Source organism: Monopterus albus, unplaced genomic scaffold (genome assembly GCF_001952655.1).
Source record: "Monopterus albus unplaced genomic scaffold, M_albus_1.0 scaffold4.1, whole genome shotgun sequence".
In the NCBI taxonomy this organism is placed as follows: domain Eukaryota; kingdom Metazoa; phylum Chordata; class Actinopteri; order Synbranchiformes; family Synbranchidae; genus Monopterus; species Monopterus albus.
In genome coordinates, this window is record NW_018127884.1 from 4159403 (window position 1) to 4182662 (window position 23260).

Sequence of the window (23260 nt, forward strand, 5' to 3'; positions counted from 1 at the left end):
AAGGTCTGCAAAAAGTTGTATGTTTGGCTTTCTACTTTAAAGCTGAGATACAGTAGCAGCATTTTGCTATTTGAATTGTTTAATTTGTATTTGTCCAAATAATTGATATTGCATCTTTGATAACTGGTGATTTTGGCTCCAACATGTGTAAAGCATATTTTTTATTCTAAGTTGATGGGATGCAACAAAAGTGCTATAATATTGAAAACAAAGTGTATGTAAGGATGGGTGAGTAGGTGAGCGCATGGTGAGCATGTAAGAGGCAGAGGAAGAGATTCTGCTGCACTGAGCAGATCTGCAGGACCAAGGTCAAGGTCACAGCAGGCTTACTTCTGGCCCGAGGCAGAGGTAACCTGAACCAACAACTGCAACACAACAGCGCTCTAACAATCTCCTACTAGGGTGTGAAATAAAAAGTGCATGACTTAGTGCTGGTATGAACTGAGATCTGATAAAAATTGTGAACATTTTAACATACAAGCAAAAGGAAATTTATGTTGTATGCCCACATACTTATTTTTGTTTTAGGTAGCGCAATGTTCTTCTTTTTTATTTTTGAGGCTGACTTTAATTTTAAGGCTTTTCATTAGTGATGCTGAGCTCTGTTCTGCATTGGTTTGTATTTGAATCTGTGCTAAGTGAAATCTTTCTTAAATTATTATTAATCAATGTGTTAATTAAATGAAATACAGTTGTCATAGTAAAACCCCTGGTAAACACAATTTCACAGTGACACCTGTGTCACCCCCCCACACAGAAGTAAGGCAGATAACCTTCACTTCTTCCTCTGTGTGTAAAAGAGTAGCATCACTGTGAGTAATACATATACACAGTAGCATATTATTGTACAGGCACAAATGCTATCAAGTCATTTATGTGCTTTTATTTAAAAGGTAAGCCCTTGGGCATAAGCAATTTACTTTAATAGCCTGGTTGGCTGGAGTGAAATGACCCCAGTGGGCGTTATGGACATAACAGAAGGGGAAAAAATGTGTAAACTCAGAGAGAACACATTTTTAGAAATGCTGAAATCAGCTCAGCACGAGCACTCATTCAAAGTGTCTTTTTAAAATGTAACTAGTAAGTTATTTGAATTTCAGAGAAGATTTGGAGAGAGAGGAACTTTATATTCAACAAGCTTCTAAGGACTGAAACTACTGAGGACACAGTTGCCTGAACAGAATGAGGCACCAACATGCACAAAGGTATTAAAACAGAGCTCAGATCTAGACATCAACAAGGAATGCTGATTACTAAGTAAAGAAAATGACTGTTTCAAACTAGCCTGCCCATATTCCTATATCCCTCTTTGAAAGAGTACTGCACTGATTTTCCATTGCGCTCCTATAACACTGTCAGACTGATGGACTGTGTTACTCCACACATCCTTCCTTGGTTGAACAGAGCAGTCCTAATGTGCTCCCAGAAAAAAACAGGATAATATAATCACTTCAATCAAGTCTCATATGCCCAAACCACATCAACTGTCTTCTCTCAACAGAGAGAAACAGCTGCTATGCAACAAGGTTCCACTGAATCACTGAACCCCAAATTGGAGTGAGACCAGCCACCGTGCCAAGAAGATTCATTTTATCTACTTCAATCCATGGTGTTATACTTTCAGTTAATACCCACAGCTCATGGCCACAGATGACATTTATTCTGTGGCATTAAGTACTGACAAGATTAATGACGAGGAGGAGGAGACCATGAATGACTTTTAAAAAGAAAGAGTTAACCTATATCAAATATGAGACTATGTTAGATGTATAAAATACTACCATCAATGGTAATGCATGTTGAGTACACAGATTAGTGGTAAATATAGTGTAATGTACAAAATTCATAGTCATACAGAATGTGGGTAAGAGATAGGAAAGATTTGTTTACGACATCAGAGCACTCATGTCACTGGACAACTCAACACAGCTGTGCGATTACAAAGTGAGGGTTAAAAATGCAATATACTGATTGATCATGAAACCGTAGCAATTAAATTTGGGTTTAATAGTGTTTTTGATAGACTTTGACTGATGAGAGGCATCGATGTTTGGTTGGTTTTCAGGCACTTGTGTATTATTAAGCATCATGTCGAATATAACTGAGCTTTTAGAAAAATCTGAGTTCACCACTTGGAATTTAGATTTCGAGGTTGACGCGAACACTATGTACAAGTTGAAGATTTGCAATTACATAACTCTGATAGAACAATGTCTCTATAAATCAGTGTAAGTACATCAGTGGGATCAGAAGGATGAAAAAGTGCCTGGCACCATCATTGTATACAACCAACAGGACTGCCAGCAGAGGTGTCAGCTGTCTCACTGATGAACTTCCTGACAATCTAACACACAGAAGCAGGCAACACTTACAGGCTGTCATATCTCCTTTCTCACTCATAGGAGATTAGGAAAGGACCATGGTCTCAAACTTGGAGGTGCAACTTCTCATCTAACAACATCATACCCAGCTGCAAGCAAGCCCCCTACATATTGGAGGTTATGGTAATGTAAGACCAATCCAGCATCATCCACAAACAGCAGGACTGCCAACATGCTCATTAGCTTTCTTGCTTGGTTCTCACATATCTAATTAACTCAACCGATTAGCTTTGCTTAGCATAAATATGGCAAAAGAGGGAAAAAAGCATTATTTCAGTTGTTTAATCTTTAGCAAAACCAAAAAGTAAAAGTGACAGATTTCGGTTTTACAGTGGTTATATGCTGGACTATTTCTTGGATGGCCACTTCTCAGATTCTGTACTGGTTCCCAGAAGCCAAGCTAATCACCTGTTGATTGTAGCTTCATAGCCACCATACAAATATTAGCAGTATCAATCTTTCAGCAAAAAAGCAAGTGGGCATTTTTTTCCAAAATGTCAAAGTATTCCTTAAATCAAACAACATTCCAGATATTAATTCATAATAAAAAAAATCTGCATTAGAATCATAAAGGGCCCCAGGTAAATCAGTGGGCCATTTCTGTGAGGGAGTGACTCGCACTGTATATTTCTGCCCTACAGAGATACACAGAGCAACAGTCAGAAACACAAACTGCTTGTTCTCTGCTCTCATTGCCTCTTAGCGGAGATCTCCAACAGTAACACGAACTGGCAGATTAGTCTCAACTGTTTAGAATTTGCCACAATAATGATAGCCCTCTGCCTTCCTGCTATTTGGCATCAGCAAGCAAAAGAAAACCAGAGCATATTTTGATCGTTCATTTTTTTATGTAAGCTTTGGACATTACTTTTACATAACACTATTAATGGTTGTCTGTTGCTGTTGACTATAGTTGTTATTGTAAAAGATCTTGCTATCTCCTAAATACTTCCACCTGGTTCACAGTGATAGTCTAAGGAATAAATGAGGACTGGTACTTTAGATGTGTGCCTTTTATTCCAACAGCAGGTTAAAGAAAACAGAAATACAGGTTTGTGAGGCACTGCCAAAACACAAGTTGTGAGTGAGTGTTATAAGAATAGGACAGAGCCTGTGTTTAGACAAGGGCATCCTGCGCTGGTAAAACAAGAAGCAATAGGTCTCCAGATCACTTCTTCTCAGAGAATAAGAAAGAAGCCAGATGTCCAATAATATTTTAAAATGTGGATGTTAAAGAACATTTTCACATGCCTCTATTTGTTTTCTGGGGAGTACAAATGTACTTAAGGACTTGCACTTGAGGATTTCTATTTCAAGTCATACTTCTACTACCCTACATTTAAAAGGACAACATGCCTGCTGCAATGTTCAAATGCTGCTTAATGCATCAGTAATAATGATATAATATTAAAATATATAAAAAAGGTCCATTCTGCTGCACGACGAGCGCTTTTACTTTTTATACTCTAAGGACATTTTTTCTGATGATGCTTCATGTACGGTAATCCAGCACTTTAAGTTTTGCACATCATTACAGTTGTGCAACTCACATGTGTTTAAAAATGGTCATGTCAAAGCTGCAGAACCTGAGATAACCAGGCCTTTAGTCCTGGATATATATCAAAGTCAGCTTTCATCTGTAAATTCTTTTTACATTATGGTCTTACTACTTTTACCTAAATGTAGCCAGTGGCTCTGTTTCATAAACATGCACAAAGATGTACATGCAGGAAGTGATGTATATCCCTGTCAATGATCTCACACTATTCCACCGATTGACAGGTGGCAGGATGTTCCAGGAAATGCTGCAAAAAAATGCCAACTTTTATCCATCTATTAGCTATATCAGTTATCCTGTAGAGGGTCAGGGCTGACATTAGGCAAGAAGAGGTGTACACCCAGGATAGGTCAACAGTCTATCATTCATAGAGAGCAAAGTCAGTGAAAAAGAAGGTTCCTACCAAGTAAACATAGATGTAAACAGTTCTAGTTTCAAAATGTTCAAAGAAACTGGTTTTACAAATGATTTAATAGGAAGGGGGCGTAGTCAATTTGTTTGTTAAACCTCTGGGATTCACATGGTGTGTTTTGGTGAGAAACACTGACTAAACATAGCTTTCGTTTGTTTACAAGAAAATCCTACATAGAACCTTTCAACAAAGAATATAAAGCGCTGTCCACAGGGGAAGAAAACAGGAAGAGCTATATGAAATGTAGCATCATAAGCCAGCAGGATAAAGTTAGATAAGACAGCCTGAGAAGTGAAGAAAAAAAGAAAAGTTAGGTCATTAATCTAAATCAGGGGTCACCAACCTTTTAGAGACTGAGGGCTACTTCAAGGGAACTGAGTAGTACAAAGGGCTACCTGTTTGATACAAACTTCCTGAATAACAAAATTGCACTGATCACTTTTTAATAATAATAGGAAACACATATATTCAAACATGCAACATTTATGTTTACCTGTTCCAACATTTGAAAGTCAGGGGCCACACCTGCTATATTTTAGTGCAAATTATCACTTCTCATATTTTAAACCACATCGTGCCGCTTTGCAGTCGCAACAGTTGTCCCGCAAATGAGACACACACATTTTTCTTTGACTGACGTAAAAAAGAACTCTTCCTCCCAATCACTGTGAAAATGGTCTGTTCTCTTTCGCTTTTCTGCCATTTTTGGGGGGTAAATCACAACTAACTCCTCATCGTTGCTGCACCGCGTCACTGACTTTGCTCTCCACCCCTGTGTCAGGAAAGAGGTGTGTGGTGTTGACATGCGCGCAATATTGACCTTTGACTTCAGAAACGGCCAGATTTCGTTATATACATAAAACATTTTTGTTTTAAAATGTTTGTAATAAATAACGTCATTTTAAAATCTACATTAATTCAAGCGTTTTTGATTCAAAAAGCAAAGCAATAAAAAACTTTTTAGACGGAGCTTCATTGTGACTAGTGCTATTTTTAGAACAAGTGGTCCTTGCGGGCGACCGTGTGCCCGCGGGCACCGCGTTGGTGACCCCTGATCTAAATGGTTGGTGCTCAGTGGGGTGTTAACCCTGGGAAGTGGCCATTTCTTAGTGATGACTTCCTCCAAACACCAAAATATGACTCACTGTGGACCCAAGTAACTAAGATGGCAAATAACACTCACACATGGTCTGGCATAGCAGCATGACTGTCCCTGGTGAGACACAAACCTGGCTGGTGTCAGTCAAAACTTATGCTGGCAGTTTCTGTCTTGCAGGTGTCCTCTGTTCACATACATTTTTCACTCTGCGTGTTGCCTAGCCGATACCTCTGTGCAGCCATGCGACTTTATAAGCATGTGCTTGTCTGAGTCTACAGTGTCTGCTTGAGCCTTTTCCCCTAAAGTTCAGCCTGTGAGATTTCCTCTCACCCTCCTGTCAGATGCTGCTCTGCTACTGAGGAGACATGCACCCTCCTGTCCCCCCTCAGCACACCAGCGCACCCCAGTGACCCAACCAGGGTTAAAGGTCAGCACACAGCCTGCAGCTAGCACCAAAGCAGTCACTCTAGAAACGTCTCATTGTCTTGGCTGATTCACTGAGATACAAGTGTAAGTTTACAAAGCTGTGAAAACAGGTTTGCCTGCAATTTTAGACATTTTTACATTCAATTGGGGTTTTGACAATCACTTGTAGAGATTCCTCCAGTAAGATGAAAAAGATGCATCTGTGTATTGTGGATAGAATACACTTTTTTTGATCAGTGTTTTTTTTTTTATTTCATGGTGACTGCTGTAGTTTTGAAACTTTTTTTCAATGCATCATTTTGGGCTTCATATAATTTAGTATTATGCCATGGTTTCCACGTCATCGCACTTACCTTTCCACTTTGCAGCCAAGAACATTCTCTATTGTAATTGGCAATATTTCAAATTTACAGATGTTCAATGATGTCAAAATGGGTTTAAGTTTAAAACCAGCTTTAAAGTCAGTTTTGCTGTGGCCTAAATTAAACGGAACCATTCTGTAGCTAACACTGTGCGTCAGATGCCTTACTGCATCTTAAGTTTGGTTTTCAAACAACATAAAGAGGGTGACAGCAGCACTACACTGATTGCCACATTACTATTTTCATTATATTTGGATGCGTGTATACAAATCAGTTCAACTCTAGAAATAAAACACAACAGTGATGAGCTAAAAATAAGCAGGGGGATCTGCACAAGATATGAACGGTCATATACTGAGCTTATCCTTAATGACAAACACAGATTACAGGTAATGTGACAGTAAAAGAAACACGAGGTCCCAACTATCACAGTATATGTCATTTTAAATCACAATCCTGGGTTGTGATACTGCAAAATACATTGTGAACAATGTCTGTATAATAAAGGGAGAAACTGCTGTTTTGTTTTGTATTTTGGCTAATCCAGAAAGGTAAATCTGCTAAATCTAAGTACTTCATTACATTGGTGCAAAAATCATATAACAGGAGTTGACAGCCTCCTAGCATGCTAACTACATCAAAGATGAGGCTGAGAATAAAACCCCATCCTGCGGTGGCCTTAATCCTTCAACACCTGCGATTTGAAGCACACTCCTTTGATGTTGCTGATTCAGCTGGAGAGAAAGAGACTTGACAGGGAGACACACACCCACAGGCAGATAATAGACTGCTCATCATGTAACACAGAACTAAACCGAACAGTTACAGAATGGAGCAAACAGAAAATCAACTCCTCTACAACTTCTCAGTGATATACTGTACAGTAACCTGCTGACAAAGAGCTGTAAGAGAATGCTGACTAGCTGACTGGTGATGTCTGGAAGCAGTAAACACATAAAATCCAAAGTCAGTAGTAATTTATAAAGACAGTGGTCGTAGCTGAGCTTGTCTGGGAGCTCTGAACATTATTCTAAACATGTCCATATTGCAGGCAAAGTGTTAGAAACAGCACTTTTGTTCTTGGCCTACTGTTTCTATGTTATGTTTAACTACACTACTTATTATTTATACTTTCCAGTGAACGCATTTCATTAAAGATTACATTAATTAGAGTGTCCCTGCTTGAATTCATCTGTGAACCCAGCCTTCACTTGGCCAAAACCACCCAATTAAAACACATGTAGCACAGTTCCTCTTGTTATATGACTCCATCATAGCCACAGTAGGAGTGTAGATAATACTGAGTGAGTCCAGGACAAAATGAAACCAGGCTGAACAAGGCCTACAGAAGGGCCCACCACATCTTTATCAAGATTACAACGAAGTCTCATTTGTGACAGAGACAAATCTGTGAAAAATGATAAAATGCTTGTCATATTGTACTATTACAGCAGCATAATTAACAGAAGTTGAGCCAGAAACAAATCTGACTATAATTTAAGTTATTAAGATAGATGACAAAATTAAGTGGAGCCTCTCAAAATTTTATTCTACAAAACATTAAGTTAAAAATCTTGGGGTTATGAATTGTTGTTTGGAAAAAACAAGTAACATTAAGATCGACTTTAGGCCCTGGGGAAAATGTGTGATGGTCATTTTTTTCTATTTTTGACATTTTATAGAGTAAGTGATGACTCAATCCACCAACAGCAATAATACAACAACAATGGTTATACAATAAATAAATGCTATCACACAATGGGACCATTTCATAAGGGACAGAGGGGAGATGGGGGAGGCCAGGTTATCTAGCTCTGTCACCAATGGTCATTTTCTCTGTCCAGCAGGAGAGAAACTGAAAAGCCAAACTCAACACAACAGCAAACAAAGGAAGTTATGGGGCACATATCCTGTAATTTTTACATAATTGGGATAGTGGGAATAGTTCCTGGACATCAGAAACAGATTTTGTTCTAATGATTGTCACAGGAGGCAGCTAATACAAGCAACAATTTTATCCCTAATAAACTATGGTGGTTATGTCATATCTTCTGCTCATATTAAACCTTAGTGCATGTACTGTATCACCAACCAGTCCATCCTTCCAGTGCTTTGTTCTGAACACAGCATGTTGGGGGGTTGGGTATGAGGAATAAGGTGTGGCTTTACTGTTGTCATGGCAACAGTCAGTTTGAATCTCCTCAGCCACCCGCTGTATGGAGCAGAGGAACTCGGTCATCAATGACAGAAAATGCAGACCCGAGTATTACAAATTAGCAGGCAGCACTCGACATGAGTCTCTGCCTCTGTGCATGCATGTCATGGCAAAAGAAACACAGCTGAGGTGTGCTCAGTGATTTTCCAACCATTTCCTATGAGGGATGAAACCTGTGCTATTGTGACAGAGTTCACATAAGCATAGCCCATAAGTTATACCAGAAGCATCATAATGCTGTACAGTAACATGTCCCTAATAGGCTGTGGCTGTTTCTGGTCACTGAACACTAAATACACTATATTAGAATGGAAAGTAGTCTAATAATGTCCTGATTTATTGTAAACCCCTCACACAATTCCATCAACTAAAAACTGCACATCAAAATCCAAAGTCACTTCATTTAGACACTGACCATTATTCAGTAGCAGCTACACTGTGCCTAATAAAAACCTTAAACCCAAACTACTTGATCAACACAAGACGTTACACCAAATATATTTTCAGATTGAAACATTCTAAACCATATATAATATAGTTCTAATATAACCATATAATATTATAATATATAGTATATAATATAACCATAGTTTCTGATAACAATACTGATAATAATAATAATACTGATAATAGTACCTTGAAATATGAGAAATATTACCATCTGATGGTGAAATGCAGTACTGCAAAATCTCCTGAGTATACTGGACCATGGACAAGTGACAACTGTCTATGGACAGCAGAAGAGGATATACAGTAGCTAACCATTTCCTTGCAGCTGTTAAATGGTTTTTCTATATGACCTTTGAGAGTACCAAATACTTTACATTAGATATGAAATACCTTGGCTTGTTGACACCCAGTTCCTTCAGAAACCAGCTCATACTTTTGGATTCTCTCTTCGCTCCTCTCTTTCTACAACATAGTGAGAAAACATTGAATATTTATCATTCAGTTCTATATGGTAACACTGTTCATAAGACACTTAACCAGGACAGGCTACATATGGCCACAATCTGGGACCCAGTTTGGTAACAATGTCCACCAGACAACTCAACCTCTATATATTATCACTGTGCTTAATTTTAACTTTGCTAACTGACCAGATCGCATGTTTGGGAAAATAATTAGCAAATGCATTTTTTTTTTTAAATATTATGCCAAATTTGACTGACAAAAAAAAGTTATTTTAATTTAGGAAATGAGTTTAACATGTCCATAAACATTAGTGTAATTACATTTTTCTACAGTCTCTTTAACCATGTTTATATAAACATAGCACTTTTACAAGAAACCGGAAGTAAGCCGGCAGTAGCTACGGGCGCGGCGGACTTGGAGCTCGGCCTCACTGCATCAATATTTCCACGTATTCAGCGCGTCACACTATGGACTACAAACGGGGTCCTGATTTTTTTTTTTTTTTTGCCTGTATTTGATTACAATTTGGAGAACTATGTATCCCGAAATCGCTTTTAGCCGATTCTCCTTGCTATGCACCATAATTTGTAGCCTTCTGATAACTGCCACCCAATTAATTGAATATTGAAGAAAACCTATAAACGTGATGAATTTGGGGCAAGTTCTGGTATTTTAATAAGGGTCTGAGCCTCTTTTTGGCCGTTTACAGAATATATAGATCTATTGTTATATGACCGAGTGATGACTGATTTCTGGCACAAACTAAGTTGGCTTACCTGAGTGGTCTCCATGACCTGTGTGTCCCAGCCTGGTCAAGTAGCTGGCCTGCTTGTTTAGGCCCATTCATGTGAATTCCCAGTTAATTCCGACAGTTTTCGACAGCATTTAAATGCATCTGATCTGTTTGAGCGCTATGGCAGTCAGAGGCACGTGACTATTGATACAGCTCATTAATTTAAGACATTTTGTGGAAAGAGATAGTAATAAAAGTCGAGCTGGAGAGTAATTACACACTTAATGTTATAGTTACTATCTGACAAAAGAGAGGACTGGCGTTATGTTTAAGAATAAGTCTGCCTGGTTTTCAAGCAGCGTGCCACAGACTTATCAAAACTTCTGGAGTAAGTAAGCTAATGTTAGCTAGCTGTTAACTGGTTCAAGCCTTATAGCTAAGCAGTTAGGTTAAACTAACTTTACTATCTTAGTTAAATTAATCACCTAATGAATAATGTAACCTAACTGTATTTTTGTATTGACTAAGCTCTTGGCTAGTTAGTACAGTAGATGGCTGTAAATAACTAGCACTAATATTATTAAGACCCATAATAACTTTGTAACCTTATATTTGATACATAACTTTCAGAGCCTTTGACATTACCTGAAACTAGAACACTATTTACATTGCAGATCCACTGAACATAAAACATTTTCATGTGCATTAATGTGGTAGTTTAAAACAAAGAAAAGATTTTAACTAACAGTGCAGTTTCCCCATACTTCCAGACACAGTATGATAGTGATAGATATAATAATATATACATAGCAACATCCTGCGGTGAAATACACTAAACAGTAAGCAAATTACTAAATAGATTTTTAAAAACATTTTATAATATGTGTGTCATGTGTATATATAGGTGTTTATTTAAATGGAGAATAAATAGGCCTATACTGCTACATATTTAGTTTGGGGATCTGTAACTGAGTTTAAGTTGGACATACATTGGCATTTCCACGCTTTTTTTTAATTAGTTTGGACTGTTTTGTTTGTTTTTCTTTGTCATAACTTTTTGTGTGTGTGTGTAGTACTGGAAGGTGGCACCATTGCTAGCTGGAGGACAGCAGATTATCTTTTCAGCGAGGATGCTACATGTCCCGATACTCTGAGGTGAAGAGTAGGGTGACAAAAACCAAACGCAGCACCTTTATCTTTCAACAAAAGTCATTTATCTTTAACCCTTTTAAAGACATTACTATACTGTACTTATGTTTTTCAGTATATTTGAGAGCAAAGATTGCCTTTGGAGCAAGGTGACAGTTTTTCATAGCATGTTTCTGTCTGCCTGTAAGAAGCGCCAGAGTGTGAAGTCTGTGAGCATCGGCCATTATGTTCTTCCTCCAGCTTCAGTACAGGATGGTGAGGACTTCTCTGTGCTTATTGATTTGTTGTAAACCATATTAAATTTGTGGCTCCCAATGTTGACATCCCAAGATAAATCTGAGGGGTTGCAAGATGATTATCAGGTAGGAAATAAGAATGAAACATTTCTTTTATTCAAGATTTTTTGTTTATCTTTGCTCTTTTGCAGATAAATACTGGTTAATTTTACTTCTTCATTCTTATATAAATGTTCAGATGGGCCAGTCACTCTTTGCTTGAACATCTCGCAACTCACAGAAATAATCAAGAGGCTGCAAGCCCGCAACTAGTCACGTTGAAGGGCCAAGCCAAAAACAGTGGGAGTCACTCTAAGGAATGTTTCAAAATAAACAGATTTTATGAATTGTAACTCATCTGGTGTTCCTCTGATTATTATTTAAGAAGTCCGAAATGTGGTTGGGAGGTTGATTTGGGAGCATGAAGAGGAGCAGCCAGTAGCACAGGTAAGCACACCAGGCAGCAGAATTCACACAAAGGCAGATGATTATTACTGCAATCGCTTTAGGTGGACTGGTTTCTGTTTTGCAGGGCTCCCCTGAGGGCTTTAGCTGCCAAACAGAAGATGGGTACAATGAAGGACAAGTCAGCAGAAGCAAGTATGTTAAGTTTTCATTTTAAGAATTGAGAATAAATAAAGTGTAAACTATTTTCTCTATTACTCCTCTGACAGCTCTGAACCATCTGACTCAGACACACCAGAAAGTGAAGCCTTGCTATGTGGTAATTTGCAGGATTATCCTGTTAATTACATGCTTACAGGTGAAATTTTTATTACCATTTATTTGAGAAAATGTCTATTTTTAATAAGATAGTAATACATAATTGATCTTTACTGAAAGTTTGGTGAAATATTTTTTATTATGAGACAATCATCTTTGCTGCTGTGTGTTAACCTTATATTGCAGGGTATATCAGCATGGACAACCTACAGAAATACTCAGGTGATCTGTGTGATTTCCATCCCGTGTGTGTCCAATGCTCCAACTGAAAACCCTCACATAGGCAAACATGCACAGAAAAGCATGTTAAAGAAGAACAAGCAGCAATTGTTCTGTTCACAGGTGTCAGCTGTAGGCAATGCAGACACACTGTTTATTTTGTTTGCATTTCTTATCTGCATTTAAGTATGCTGACTGACTTAAAATAAACGAGTGTATTACCGGTCTCATTTTGTAACTTTGTAAACATTATCTCATCGCATTTGCTTTATTATTTGTCTATGTTTTATTCCTCTAACATAGTCATTTTCCATGTTGCCCATGGGCAACGCTGCAGCTCCTCTGAAAAGGGCAAATGGTACAAATGGGCCAGTCGCACATGTAATTTAATAATCTGGTACACCCATGGAACCTACCTCACAATGTGTGCAGTTCTGTTCATTTTCTGGTGAGACAAAAGTGAGGATAGGTTTGTTGGCCAATCGACATGCATGGATTATTCACGGGAAATAAACGGCATCAAACTGGAGACTGCGGTCAAATCAGCTGCCGTTCAGTTTTCCGTGGTCAAGCCAGCCGCGCTAGAATTTGAAGTGCGCCTATATACTCTATATACTTACATTTACGGTAAAGGTATTGAAACGGGCCAAAGCTCGCGATTTTCAAAATAAAATACCTTAACTCCAATAAGTTTAATAAAAACACCTTTTTTAATATTTACAGCATAAGGACATCATTTATGGATTCTACATCACCCGCACTATTACCACACAGAATCAAGCATTTCTACTGTACCATTAAATAAAGTGTTTTTATTAAACTTATTGGAGTTAAGGTATTTTATTTTGAAAATAAACTTTTTTTTTTTTTTTTTTTTTTTTTTACAAATTACATCATGGTATATCGATAATAAGGACTCACTAGCAACTTGTAATCAGTAAAATACAATGCAAATCTGATTCAAAGTTATATACAGCAATAATAATAGTTACATGTAATTTGATGAGAGCAGTTATATTTTTGAGTAGTTGCGATCACCCCTGCAAAGTGGACTGTGCCGCCGGTCTTAACCAATCAAATGCTTTGTTTTGGTACCGGCCCCACTGTCGGAAAGATCACATCTTTCCGTACTTTGACCATAATGACACAGCCAACGATTCTGACATTGACAGAACTAGAAAACAGAGGTTTGTCGCTGGACCCGGATTTCCTCGTCCCCTTGTTGACGATTCAGTGTTGCATTTGTCATGGCGCAGGAAAATCTGTCTGTGGTGCTTCACTCTCAGGGAGACCTCAGGCTGGTAGGGGCCCCACCACAGCCTCGACACATTTTCACCTCATTTACAATCTGAGACTTAAACTGACTGCATTGATTTTGTCCATTTCTCACAGGAAAATCGGTCCGTCCCAGAGCCAGGACCTAATGGTACGCAGCCCTATGTGTTTCTAGTAAAGAAAATGTAATCTGTCGAGGTTCAGTTAGCAATTTATAGGCCACTTTACCGAGTAGCTAGGTTTTAAAGCTTCTAATGCATGAACTCTGATCCAACCCATCAATATATATAACTTGGAACAATGTGGTTCAAAGCTGCTGCAAGTCAAAATGCATTACAGCTTCCTGGCTAAAGACTATCTTGCTTCACCTCCATTAAATTTATTGTTTTTTAACTGCAGAAAAAAACTGTCCTTATTTATGACTTTGAAGTATATTTCCCTGTACATTTTGGTATGACTTTAAAATAGTCTTCACTTGCATGTCAATTTAATGGTGTCAAAAATAGATATTTGTAACAGATTACCTTTTCATTTGGTCAGCTCAAAAGTCAAACTGTAATGACATATTAGTTACATTCATATTTGGATCTTTGAACAAATGAGATACTCATAGGTCTGGCATCAGGCTAATCTCAGTGTGTCAGTTTTTCCTCACTGTGTCCCGGTCTTGTATTTCTGCATATTTTTACACTCAGAGGTTTTGATCCAGATGCACTCTGTTGGAATCTGTGGATCAGATGTTCACTACTGGCAACATGGCCGAATTGGGCACTTTGTGCTCAACAAACCAATGGTGTTGGGGCACGAGGCATCAGGACGGGTGATGAAGGTTGGATCAGCAGTCATGCACCTTAAAGAAGGTAAGTGGTTCAGTTATATGTGTGTGTGTCAGAGCTGTGAAATATCACAACAAGGCAGTGTCTCAAAAGATATGCACTGCAGAAATCTTTTGTTTAAGGGAAGATGAGAAGCTTTAATATTTCAAGAAGTATTTATAAGTCAACAAGGTAATGATACTTATCTCAACTTAGAAAATGTACCTACAGGGATATATGGAGTATATTTTCACAGAACTCTAATGCCATACATTGCACATCATGTTACTAACATCAAGTTACACTGAACCACACTGTACCTGAACAAACCTATCCAATGCTGTGAGCCTGACTTACTTTTCAGGGGACAGAGTGGCCATTGAGCCTGGGGTGCCTCGTGAGATGGATGAGTTCTTCAAAAATGGAAGATATAACTTGTCTCCCACCATCTTCTTCTGCGCCACACCCCCTGATGATGGAAACCTGTGCCGATACTACAAGCACAATGCCAACTTCTGCTACAAGTAACAGTAACCATTACTTAACTGCCAAATGACTCTCTTGCCTAACCTTTTCTTTCTTCCTCTTTACTCGGTGCCTCTTTTTTCCCAACTCTCCAGGTTGCCTGATAATGTGACATTTGAGGAGGGAGCTTTAATCGAGCCTCTGTCTGTGGGGATCCACGCCTGTCGCAGAGCCGGTGTAACTATCGGCAGCACTGTGCTCATTTGTGGTGCAGGTAATGAAAAAGCTGAAAACTATTCAACCTACGTGATAAAACATGTCACAAAGTTTTGTAGTAATATTCCACTGCAAAGACCCTACAGAGTCCATTACAAGACATGCTGTGAATGAATATAAAAGTGGTGATTTTCCTTTATTTGAATAACACACATGTGCAGGTAAGGGATCTAGTTTGACACTCAGTAGGTGTATACACAAAAGTTAGTATTATACTGACTCAACAAAACTCAAGTGAGGTAAAACTGCTGATCCTTAGGTTACTTTGTAAGAGACTTAATATTTAACAAATTCCTTGTGTTGAAAACAAGCTAACGGACATTTTAGGTGCCTGTTTTAAGTGATACAAAGTGAACTGCAGGTTTAATGTGAATCCTGAACATATGCCTTTATGTTTTTTTTTTCCTTGTGCAGTATCTGAACCTTAATATTGCAGGCTTATGTTGATCGTGCACTATATGCATCTTTCCTCTATTCCCACAGGACCTATTGGGCTGGTCTGTTTGCTTGTGGCTAAAGCAATGGGGGCCTCCCAGGTTGTGATCACCGGTAACACACATTTCATCTCAAATGACAAAAGATACAGATTTTGGTAGCATCATCTGAGCAGTCTTTTCTTTTGTCTTTGCTGTGGTCAGATCTGCTGCCCGAGCGTCTGACAATGGCCAAAGAGTTGGGTGCTGATTTCCAGCTGCCTGTGAAGGGAGGACATGGACCCCAACAGCTCGCCAAGACTGTAGAGGACACACTTGGAGCGCAGCCTCACATTACTATTGAATGCACAGGCAATGAGAGCAGCATCCAGACTGCCATCTATGTATGTGAATAACCTCAGTAAATACTATTTAAAGTTGTAGTTGGAATATTAAGTAGCTCCACACAAGGTGCAAGTATATTACTGGGTAAGGTATTATTACTGGGTGATGTGTCAGAGGGTGAAGTTATGGTATAATCTGCTATTGGTGGTGGAAAATACAGTCAATTTACTCAAGTTCTGTAGTTAAGTATAAATCGGAGATACTTTACTTGGATGTATCTATTACTTGCAACTTTGTACTTGTACTCCACTATAGTTCACAAGTTAATGTTGTACATTTTATTTGATTACATTTGTCAGCTGCAGTTGGCAGTTGTTTTACAAATTTTACACTCAAATTATATAGTGAGCTTATAAAATCGTTGTGGATTAAACTGCCAGAGAATATGTAAAATAATCAGCACTAGCTCCATCTCAGCAACTACCACAGAAATATTTTGCTTACTCATTAATAATCATCAAAATATTTGTATGCTTGGTAATTAATGGTAATTTTGAATGAAGGTTGTTTACCTGTTTTGGAGTATTGTTGGTGGTGTATTTCCACCTTTACTTAGCGAAGGATCTTTCTCCACCACTGACTATATTTTGTCCACTGTGAAGCATAAAACAGAGTAGCTGCAGACTCAAAATAAATACTTTCTGTTTTTTGTTTTTTTTTTAATATCAGGCAACACATTCAGGAGGCGTGGTGGTGTTGGTGGGCCTTGGCTCTGAGATGTCCACTGTTCCTCTGGTCAACGCTGCCGTGAGAGAACTGGACATCAGAGGAGTCTTCCGCTATTGCAACACGTAAGAGAATCTACATTAATTGCACTTGTTGATCTAAAAGTGGGTGTTCGAAGCAAATCAGGAGGCAGTTCCCTTTGTGGGTTATCTTACTGACAGCAACATTTAGAACAACTGTACTGTATATCTACAGCTACAGCTCATAAAGTAATTCTCAGTTATCACAGAGAATGAACTGCTCAGTAAAACATTTTTCTTTGTGTTGCAGTTGGCCGACAGCCATAGCCATGTTGGCGTCTGGTAAAGTGAATGTGAAGCCCCTCGTGACCCACCGTTTCCCTCTGGAACAGGCAGTCCAGGCCTTTGACACCACGCGTCAGGGTTTGGGGATAAAGGTTATGTTAAAGTGTGACCAGAATGACCAGAGCACCTAATCTGACCCGAGAGACAAAACAGACCAGCTGACTCAGCATGGCATCCATAAACTGGACTTTAACTCAAAGGAAAGATAAGTTTGTTCAGTGGGACACACTAATAGCAGCACTGTGAAGGACAGCTGACTGCTGTGTTACTTACAGCGTCAAATGGTACGAGTAATTTATTTTGATAGTCAATTTTGTCCTATAACCAACTTTTAATTTTTCTATATATAATCTGCCATTTCTTGCATTAGAAATTTCAGATATTTTGAAATACTGTAACATAAAAACTTTAAAATAATTTAATTGAAATTACAAAGTGTGATGCATTTCTTTTGTACATTAGATCCTGCACTTCCTAAATGTAGCCTTTAGGGGGAATCAGAGGCTCAAAGTGGAATCACTGACAGACACTTGTACTGTTTTGTAGTTATTATACAAGAAATATGTACTTTTCAGTTGTGTACCAACAAGAACTGTTATCAGATTATGACTGCGCATTGCAACTGCCCATTAAGCTTCTTTTAGATCGTTTGTTGATTGACCCAGTCCAAAAAAAACCACCCTGGTATCACTCTGATTTTATTAACTTGCCACAATGACATGATACTACTATACAAGGCATGCACACAGATAATGTTCATATGGTTAAAATGTACTACAATGCATTGTAAAACCGTTACTCGATGGTAAGGCCTTTTTTTGTCACAGTGTGTGATTCACAGTTCTTTCGCTCTCACGACTGGAGTCCAACAGACAGGTGGGAAGATGTTCGCAGGGGCTAAACCTGTGTGTTTTGTTTTGTTAACAAGAGCACAACACTAGACAAGTTCCTCTATGTACAGACATTCTAATACTGCTTGTGGCAATGGGACAGCTCACACAACACGGTTACATTCACAATCCACTCATAGTATGCATGAGTCTCGGTCAGGAACACTAAAGATGAACATACAGTAGAGTAGCACACAAAAAAGCATCAGTTTTCATACATGTGACTTTGATAAACAGCATAATTAACACATGTTAAAATCTATTCAGTTGCTTGTTATTGAAATGTGTGAGTTTGTACATGATTTAGAAAAAATTTATCTTGCCATTGGGAGGTTGAACTTGTGTATTGCCATATAATGAAGTAAATCTAAAGGATAGGGCATTTCTCCCATAAACCCCTGCTGCAAGCATTGGTTTGATTTACCTGTATATTGTATCAACTTAGCATATTTATACCCAGCATTTCAAACCCTAAAGTAATTCTCATTTCACTGGCAACTGCTATGATGTCTGCTTTTAATTGTGTCTTTGCCATCACCACAGTCTGCTTTAAATTCAACAGCAAGAGTCAATAAATATTTACAGTGCAGCTGTGGTCTCTCCCTCCCCCTGCCTTCAGTCAATATTAGCAAAATATGTATTTACATGAGAAATAAATAAAGAAAATGAAACTATACATGAAGTATAGTAGAAGTATCATATTGCATCACATGAATATAAAAAAATAAATTGTGGAGCATTCACTTGATAAGTCTGTCCACAGAATCACAGACAGGACATAACAGTATCCACACACACACAGACACACTTGTCTCTTCAGCTGGTCAAATGGAAAAAAGCATCTCATGTCAATAAAAGGGCTGTTGCATGTTAAGCACAGACAAGGGAGAGAAGAAGAATTGAAGTCATCAGCTCAAAGAAAACAAAAAGAAAGGACTCAACATGGAGAAGCAGTCCTCCCCCAGTTGCTGGTAAGCTTGGACAGCCAGTCACAGCTGACAGCCTGGCATAGGGAGCTGTCCCTGGCCATCATTTATATGTACATAGGTGTCTCCTGTCCTGTTAGAAGTCTGAACATGGCTGCCGGCATGGTCTTCATGTGAATCTGGAAGTGAGGGAAGCAGCAACATGACCTCAGTGAAATGGGAAAATGTTTATTCTCAGAATATGTTTAAACTTTTTTTGTTTCTGTGTCACTGTGTGTGCGTCTTCACGTTCATGAATGTTAAGTGTTTGCCAGCCTTCACAGGTTAGAAATCGAGACTAAAATCCAAAGCAGAAATTTTATCAATTCTTTCCCCTTTAACACTTTCAAAATTTTACTTTAAACCCTAAAACTTTCAAAATCATTTATGTCTAAAACACTGGATATTCACTTTAAACAGCTGTTTTAACAGGCTGAGTACTTCTTATGATGAATAAACTGAACCTGTGTAAAATCAGTGGATTGCCTCTAAATATGCAACTCATTTTTTTTACACAGTGTAATGTAATAGTCATTATAAAATACTTGGAATAAAAACATTTGCACATTTATATTTGTATGCCTTTCTTCTGTGTGTGTGTTTGTGCAGCAGTTTAACCTCGCCAACAGAGTTCGAGAGGGCCTGGACAATCTTCTCATGTGCTGTGGCCACCACACTCTGCCCATTGATCTCAATTATCCTGTGCCCCACACGGACCCCACCTCGCTCTGCAATACCTCCTCGCATCAGGCTGCATATCTGATGAATAAGAGAGTGGACGGGTAAAAAAACATTTACAGCAGTCTGGTGATGGCATCTGAAACAGCAAAAAAACTAATACTTTTCACATGCTAAGCAACAAAGTTAATTTGTCTGTGAAAAATACACAACAAAGCAGTCAATTCTGACATGCATGGCTTATAAGTAACAATCCTACATGCTTGTGGTTGCAGAAAGACGTCAGGTGGTGTACTTACAATGCCATTCTGGACACTGAAGCCCAGCTGATATTTAAGATCTGGTCTCTTAATAAGGACAGTGGTAACAGGGGGGCAGCTGACAATATTCATTTTCACCTGGACCTGGTTCTTTAAGCCCTTTGACACAGAGAAAAATACACAAACATAGATGATGTGGTTTCATGTTTAAAAACTGTTAATTATAATGTATACCACAGTCGCACTCTTGTGAACGTCTCCATAGTATCTGTACCTTAATGATTCCCTGACAGGTGGCGAGCGGCAGCCCCACGAGGCTGGTGTTGTTGATCGACATGATCTGGTCTCCGATACTGAGCTTGCCAGAGCGAGCTGCTGGCCCGCCATTCATCATGTTGGCCAGGATAACTGTAGGCAGAATGGAGCCCCAGCCAGACTCCACGATCACCACACCCAGGATCTCCCCTTTGCTCTTCTCCAGCTGCAGCTGTGGAGACGGAGCAAGTGGAAATTAAAAGGGAGGAGGAAGAAACAGTTTGGTCTTTTTTATTTTTCATGAAGTTTAAAAACTAACTAACCAGAATTCAAACCATGACTGGGTCACTGACAGCTGATTGATTGGAGCCTGTAAGTGTGTGTAAACAAACACTCCAAAACGTCCTCATCAGTTTTTTTGTTACAGTTTGTTTTGAGATGAGGGGACAGAGTCAAAAACACTAGTGTGTTTCCATCACACCGGATAGTTACAGAGAGAATGCACAAAGAGCTAATTTTCACTTAAAGCCTGGTGCCTGTCAGAAAATGCACTTTTTCTAGTTCCATTCCCTAGATCAGAGCAGAAATCTGTACAACAGCACCCCTGGAGCTGAGAGGGTAGGGCTGGAAAATATCATGATACAGCATATACAGTGATGTGTGATAATCCAAAATGGTATCATTTCACTTTAAGTCCTAGTATTTTGCATTTACAAGTAGTGTATAAAAATGTAATGGTTTGGTGATATCCCCAACTAGATAGGTTCCCATCTAATTATAAATAGATGTACAGATATTTGTTTATTAATGTACAGCTTACCCACAATTACATCTTCTATCATGAAGACATCTTTTCATTATTACATCTATGTATCTACTAAACCTTCATTATTTACTTATACAGAAGCCTTAAATCATGGGTGCTCAGAAGAGGAGTTACAAATTAGGACCAATACAGTTATAAACAAATTTATAAACTGTTGTTTTCAATGTTATTAAGCACCTAAATGTTTTAAATTTGAGCCAAAAACTGTCAATCTGTGTATATCTTAACCAATAAATGGATTTAGTATCAAATCTGCATTTAAGTTCAGTGCTCGAGTAAATGCTGTTAGTTACTTTCCACTGCTGAGTGTAGCGCACATTAATTTCCGCTGCATCTTGAGCCGTTTTGAATCAGCACCTCACTTCGTCACGATCAAGCAGATCTGTGCTGCAGGCCAGAGCAGTCAGGTTCTGTTTAGGGTGATGTAAGTTTGTTTTAGGCATAGACACTAAAAGATTACCAGTGATTTATTTATAGTAATTTATTACATCAATATTTTAATTCACATCTTTCCACATCCGACTACTGCTCACTCAGTAGTCTTAGTGTACACTACATTTTCCTGCTCCAATTTTTCAAGCTCCAGCTGCTAACAGCACATGAAGCCCTGAATAATGAATTTATTCTTCACTTTGTTGGTTAGGAAGCTTTAGTGCTTTAGGAAAGCATAGTTTCCCCATCACTACTAATGACATGTGGCTGTGACATACAGCAGCAGCTGTGTGGCGGCACCCGTGTAGCCTCCGCTGCTCTTACAGCGGGACCTGTTGTACGGTTTCTATTTCTCTTAAAGCCTCCAATAAGACTTTCAAAGCACAGTGTCAACTACAGAGAAAAATGCTAGCCTTGATATTCTCTGAGCAGATTCTACTGTACCATCTGCTTCTTAGTCTAATTAGTTACTGTTTACTTGTGTGTTTCTCTGACGACCCTGTGGCACAAGTGTGATTTGTGCCACATGTGTAAAATCTCACTGTTAGTCTTTTTTTTTCTCCTGCAATGACACAAACCAACAAACATATGCAAAGATGTTACTGCCATTGTCATCTAAGTTGCAAGGCATTTCTGCATGTACTGCAAACTTTATATACTGTAGACCAACCTCTTTGCAGTTTTCAGAGTTGGAGAAATGAATGAGGTCATCATTGTACATCTCCTGGGTGTTTATGATGTCGCTGTACTCCTTCTGGCTCAGGTCCTCTGGGTTAATGCCATTGGCTCTCAGGAACTCCTGGTAAGCTACGCTGAACGCCTGACCAATGGACTGAGCAATAAGCTGGGCCTGCAGACAGAAAAACAGGAATCAGGACAAAAGTGTTTGTTATCTTGAAGCTAATCTTCACTGAGTTACATAAAAATAGCAATAAAAAAAGCATAATATAAACTCAACTTCACTGTCATAAGATATTTGTTCCCATTAAGACAGGAAAGCAGAAAAGAAAAACACAGGTACACTTTCCAGCTCAAGTTGAAGACAACTGGCAGAAAAACAATGTACACAAATTTAATTGTATACTACACTGATTGGAACGATATAGAATTTCATCTTATGAAATGTCAGCCATATGTGATAAAAGTATGCCACACAGTTCCAACATGTTAAAGCAGTTGTCCCCAACCAGGATTGCTTGTACCACATAAAGTACTTTCCCATTTTCCAGGGTGTACAAGTAAGATTGAGGAGTCACTCAGCTAAACCAATGAAAAAACCTTATTTCAGAGAAAAAAAGTGTTAAAATGTGTATTGGGCAACAGTAACATAAGGGTGAGGTTTGTCTGACTATACAGCCAGCAAACTATTAACTACTGCTACTGTAGGCAACTGCACAGGACAACCTCCAAGACATTAATACTACAACAAAACTTAAACACAGAGGATCACTATGACTTGTACTGGGGATATAATTGGAACAACATCCACTTTTGTACAGCTACCTAGGGGTGTAAAGATAAACCAGTACAAATTGATACAAGAGTCAGATTTAAGACTGCAAAACATTACAAAGGCGATGCTTTGTTGAACCAATGGAAACAGAGTTTGCTGCGAGGACAGTCGGCTTCCACTGTGCACCGGCCCCTTACGGATCCCCCTGCAGGTGGTGGGCCCACGGGAGGACGTCCTCACGTCGCTCGTTCGGGCTAAGCCCGGCCGGGCCCTGTGAGGGGAGGCCCGGCCACCAGGCGCTCGCATTCAAGCCCCACTCCCGGGCCTGGCTCCAGGGCGGGGCCCCCGCCGCGC

The 23260-nt window shown here is 38.9% G+C and overlaps 4 protein-coding genes across 7 annotated transcripts in view; 2 read left to right on the forward strand and 2 right to left on the reverse strand.

Annotated features, from left to right (window-relative positions):
• Positions 1–10230, reverse strand: part of tjp1a (tight junction protein 1a) — a 107253-nt gene extending 97023 nt beyond the window's left edge. The window contains exons 1-2 of the mRNA XM_020606626.1: positions 10145–10230; positions 9294–9365 (exon numbers count right to left, since the gene is read on the reverse strand). Coding sequence (XP_020462282.1) covers positions 9294–9365; positions 10145–10215 — 143 coding nt within the window. The 5' untranslated portion in view covers positions 10216–10230. The remainder of the gene's footprint in view (positions 1–9293; positions 9366–10144) is intronic.
• terb2 (telomere repeat binding bouquet formation protein 2) lies at positions 9758–12693 on the forward strand. Of its 4 annotated transcripts, none has more exons than XM_020606733.1 (7): positions 9758–9851; positions 11175–11256; positions 11366–11505; positions 11911–11972; positions 12058–12125; positions 12200–12288; positions 12435–12693. In XM_020606733.1, exons 1-7 carry the CDS (start codon positions 9836–9838, stop codon positions 12515–12517), a joined length of 540 nt encoding a protein of 179 aa, XP_020462389.1. In that variant the 5' UTR covers positions 9758–9835; the 3' UTR covers positions 12518–12693. The 4 variants fall into 4 exon arrangements, with proteins under 4 accessions (XP_020462389.1, XP_020462382.1, XP_020462397.1 ...); XM_020606726.1 differs by lacking the exon at positions 9758–9851 and adding an exon at positions 10251–10489; XM_020606741.1 differs by lacking the exon at positions 9758–9851 and adding an exon at positions 10251–10489 and having other exon boundaries at positions 11439–11505.
• An 816-nt stretch (positions 12694–13509) lies between these two features.
• Positions 13510–17737, forward strand: sord (sorbitol dehydrogenase). Its single transcript, XM_020605743.1, has 9 exons — positions 13510–13768; positions 13860–13893; positions 14438–14602; positions 14922–15081; positions 15178–15296; positions 15782–15847; positions 15937–16115; positions 16786–16907; positions 17113–17737. The coding sequence occupies exons 1-9, from the start codon at positions 13715–13717 to the stop codon at positions 17276–17278; spliced, it is 1065 nt and encodes a 354-aa protein (XP_020461399.1). The 5' UTR covers positions 13510–13714; the 3' UTR covers positions 17279–17737.
• A 90-nt stretch (positions 17738–17827) lies between these two features.
• apba2b (amyloid beta (A4) precursor protein-binding, family A, member 2b) overlaps positions 17828–23260 on the reverse strand; it is a 54233-nt gene continuing 48800 nt past the window's right edge. The window contains exons 10-14 of the mRNA XM_020605757.1: positions 22124–22303; positions 20215–20427; positions 19980–20099; positions 19621–19761; positions 17828–19142 (exon numbers count right to left, since the gene is read on the reverse strand). Of these exons, the coding sequence (XP_020461413.1) occupies positions 19071–19142; positions 19621–19761; positions 19980–20099; positions 20215–20427; positions 22124–22303 (726 nt within the window). The 3' untranslated portion in view covers positions 17828–19070. The remainder of the gene's footprint in view (positions 19143–19620; positions 19762–19979; positions 20100–20214; positions 20428–22123; positions 22304–23260) is intronic.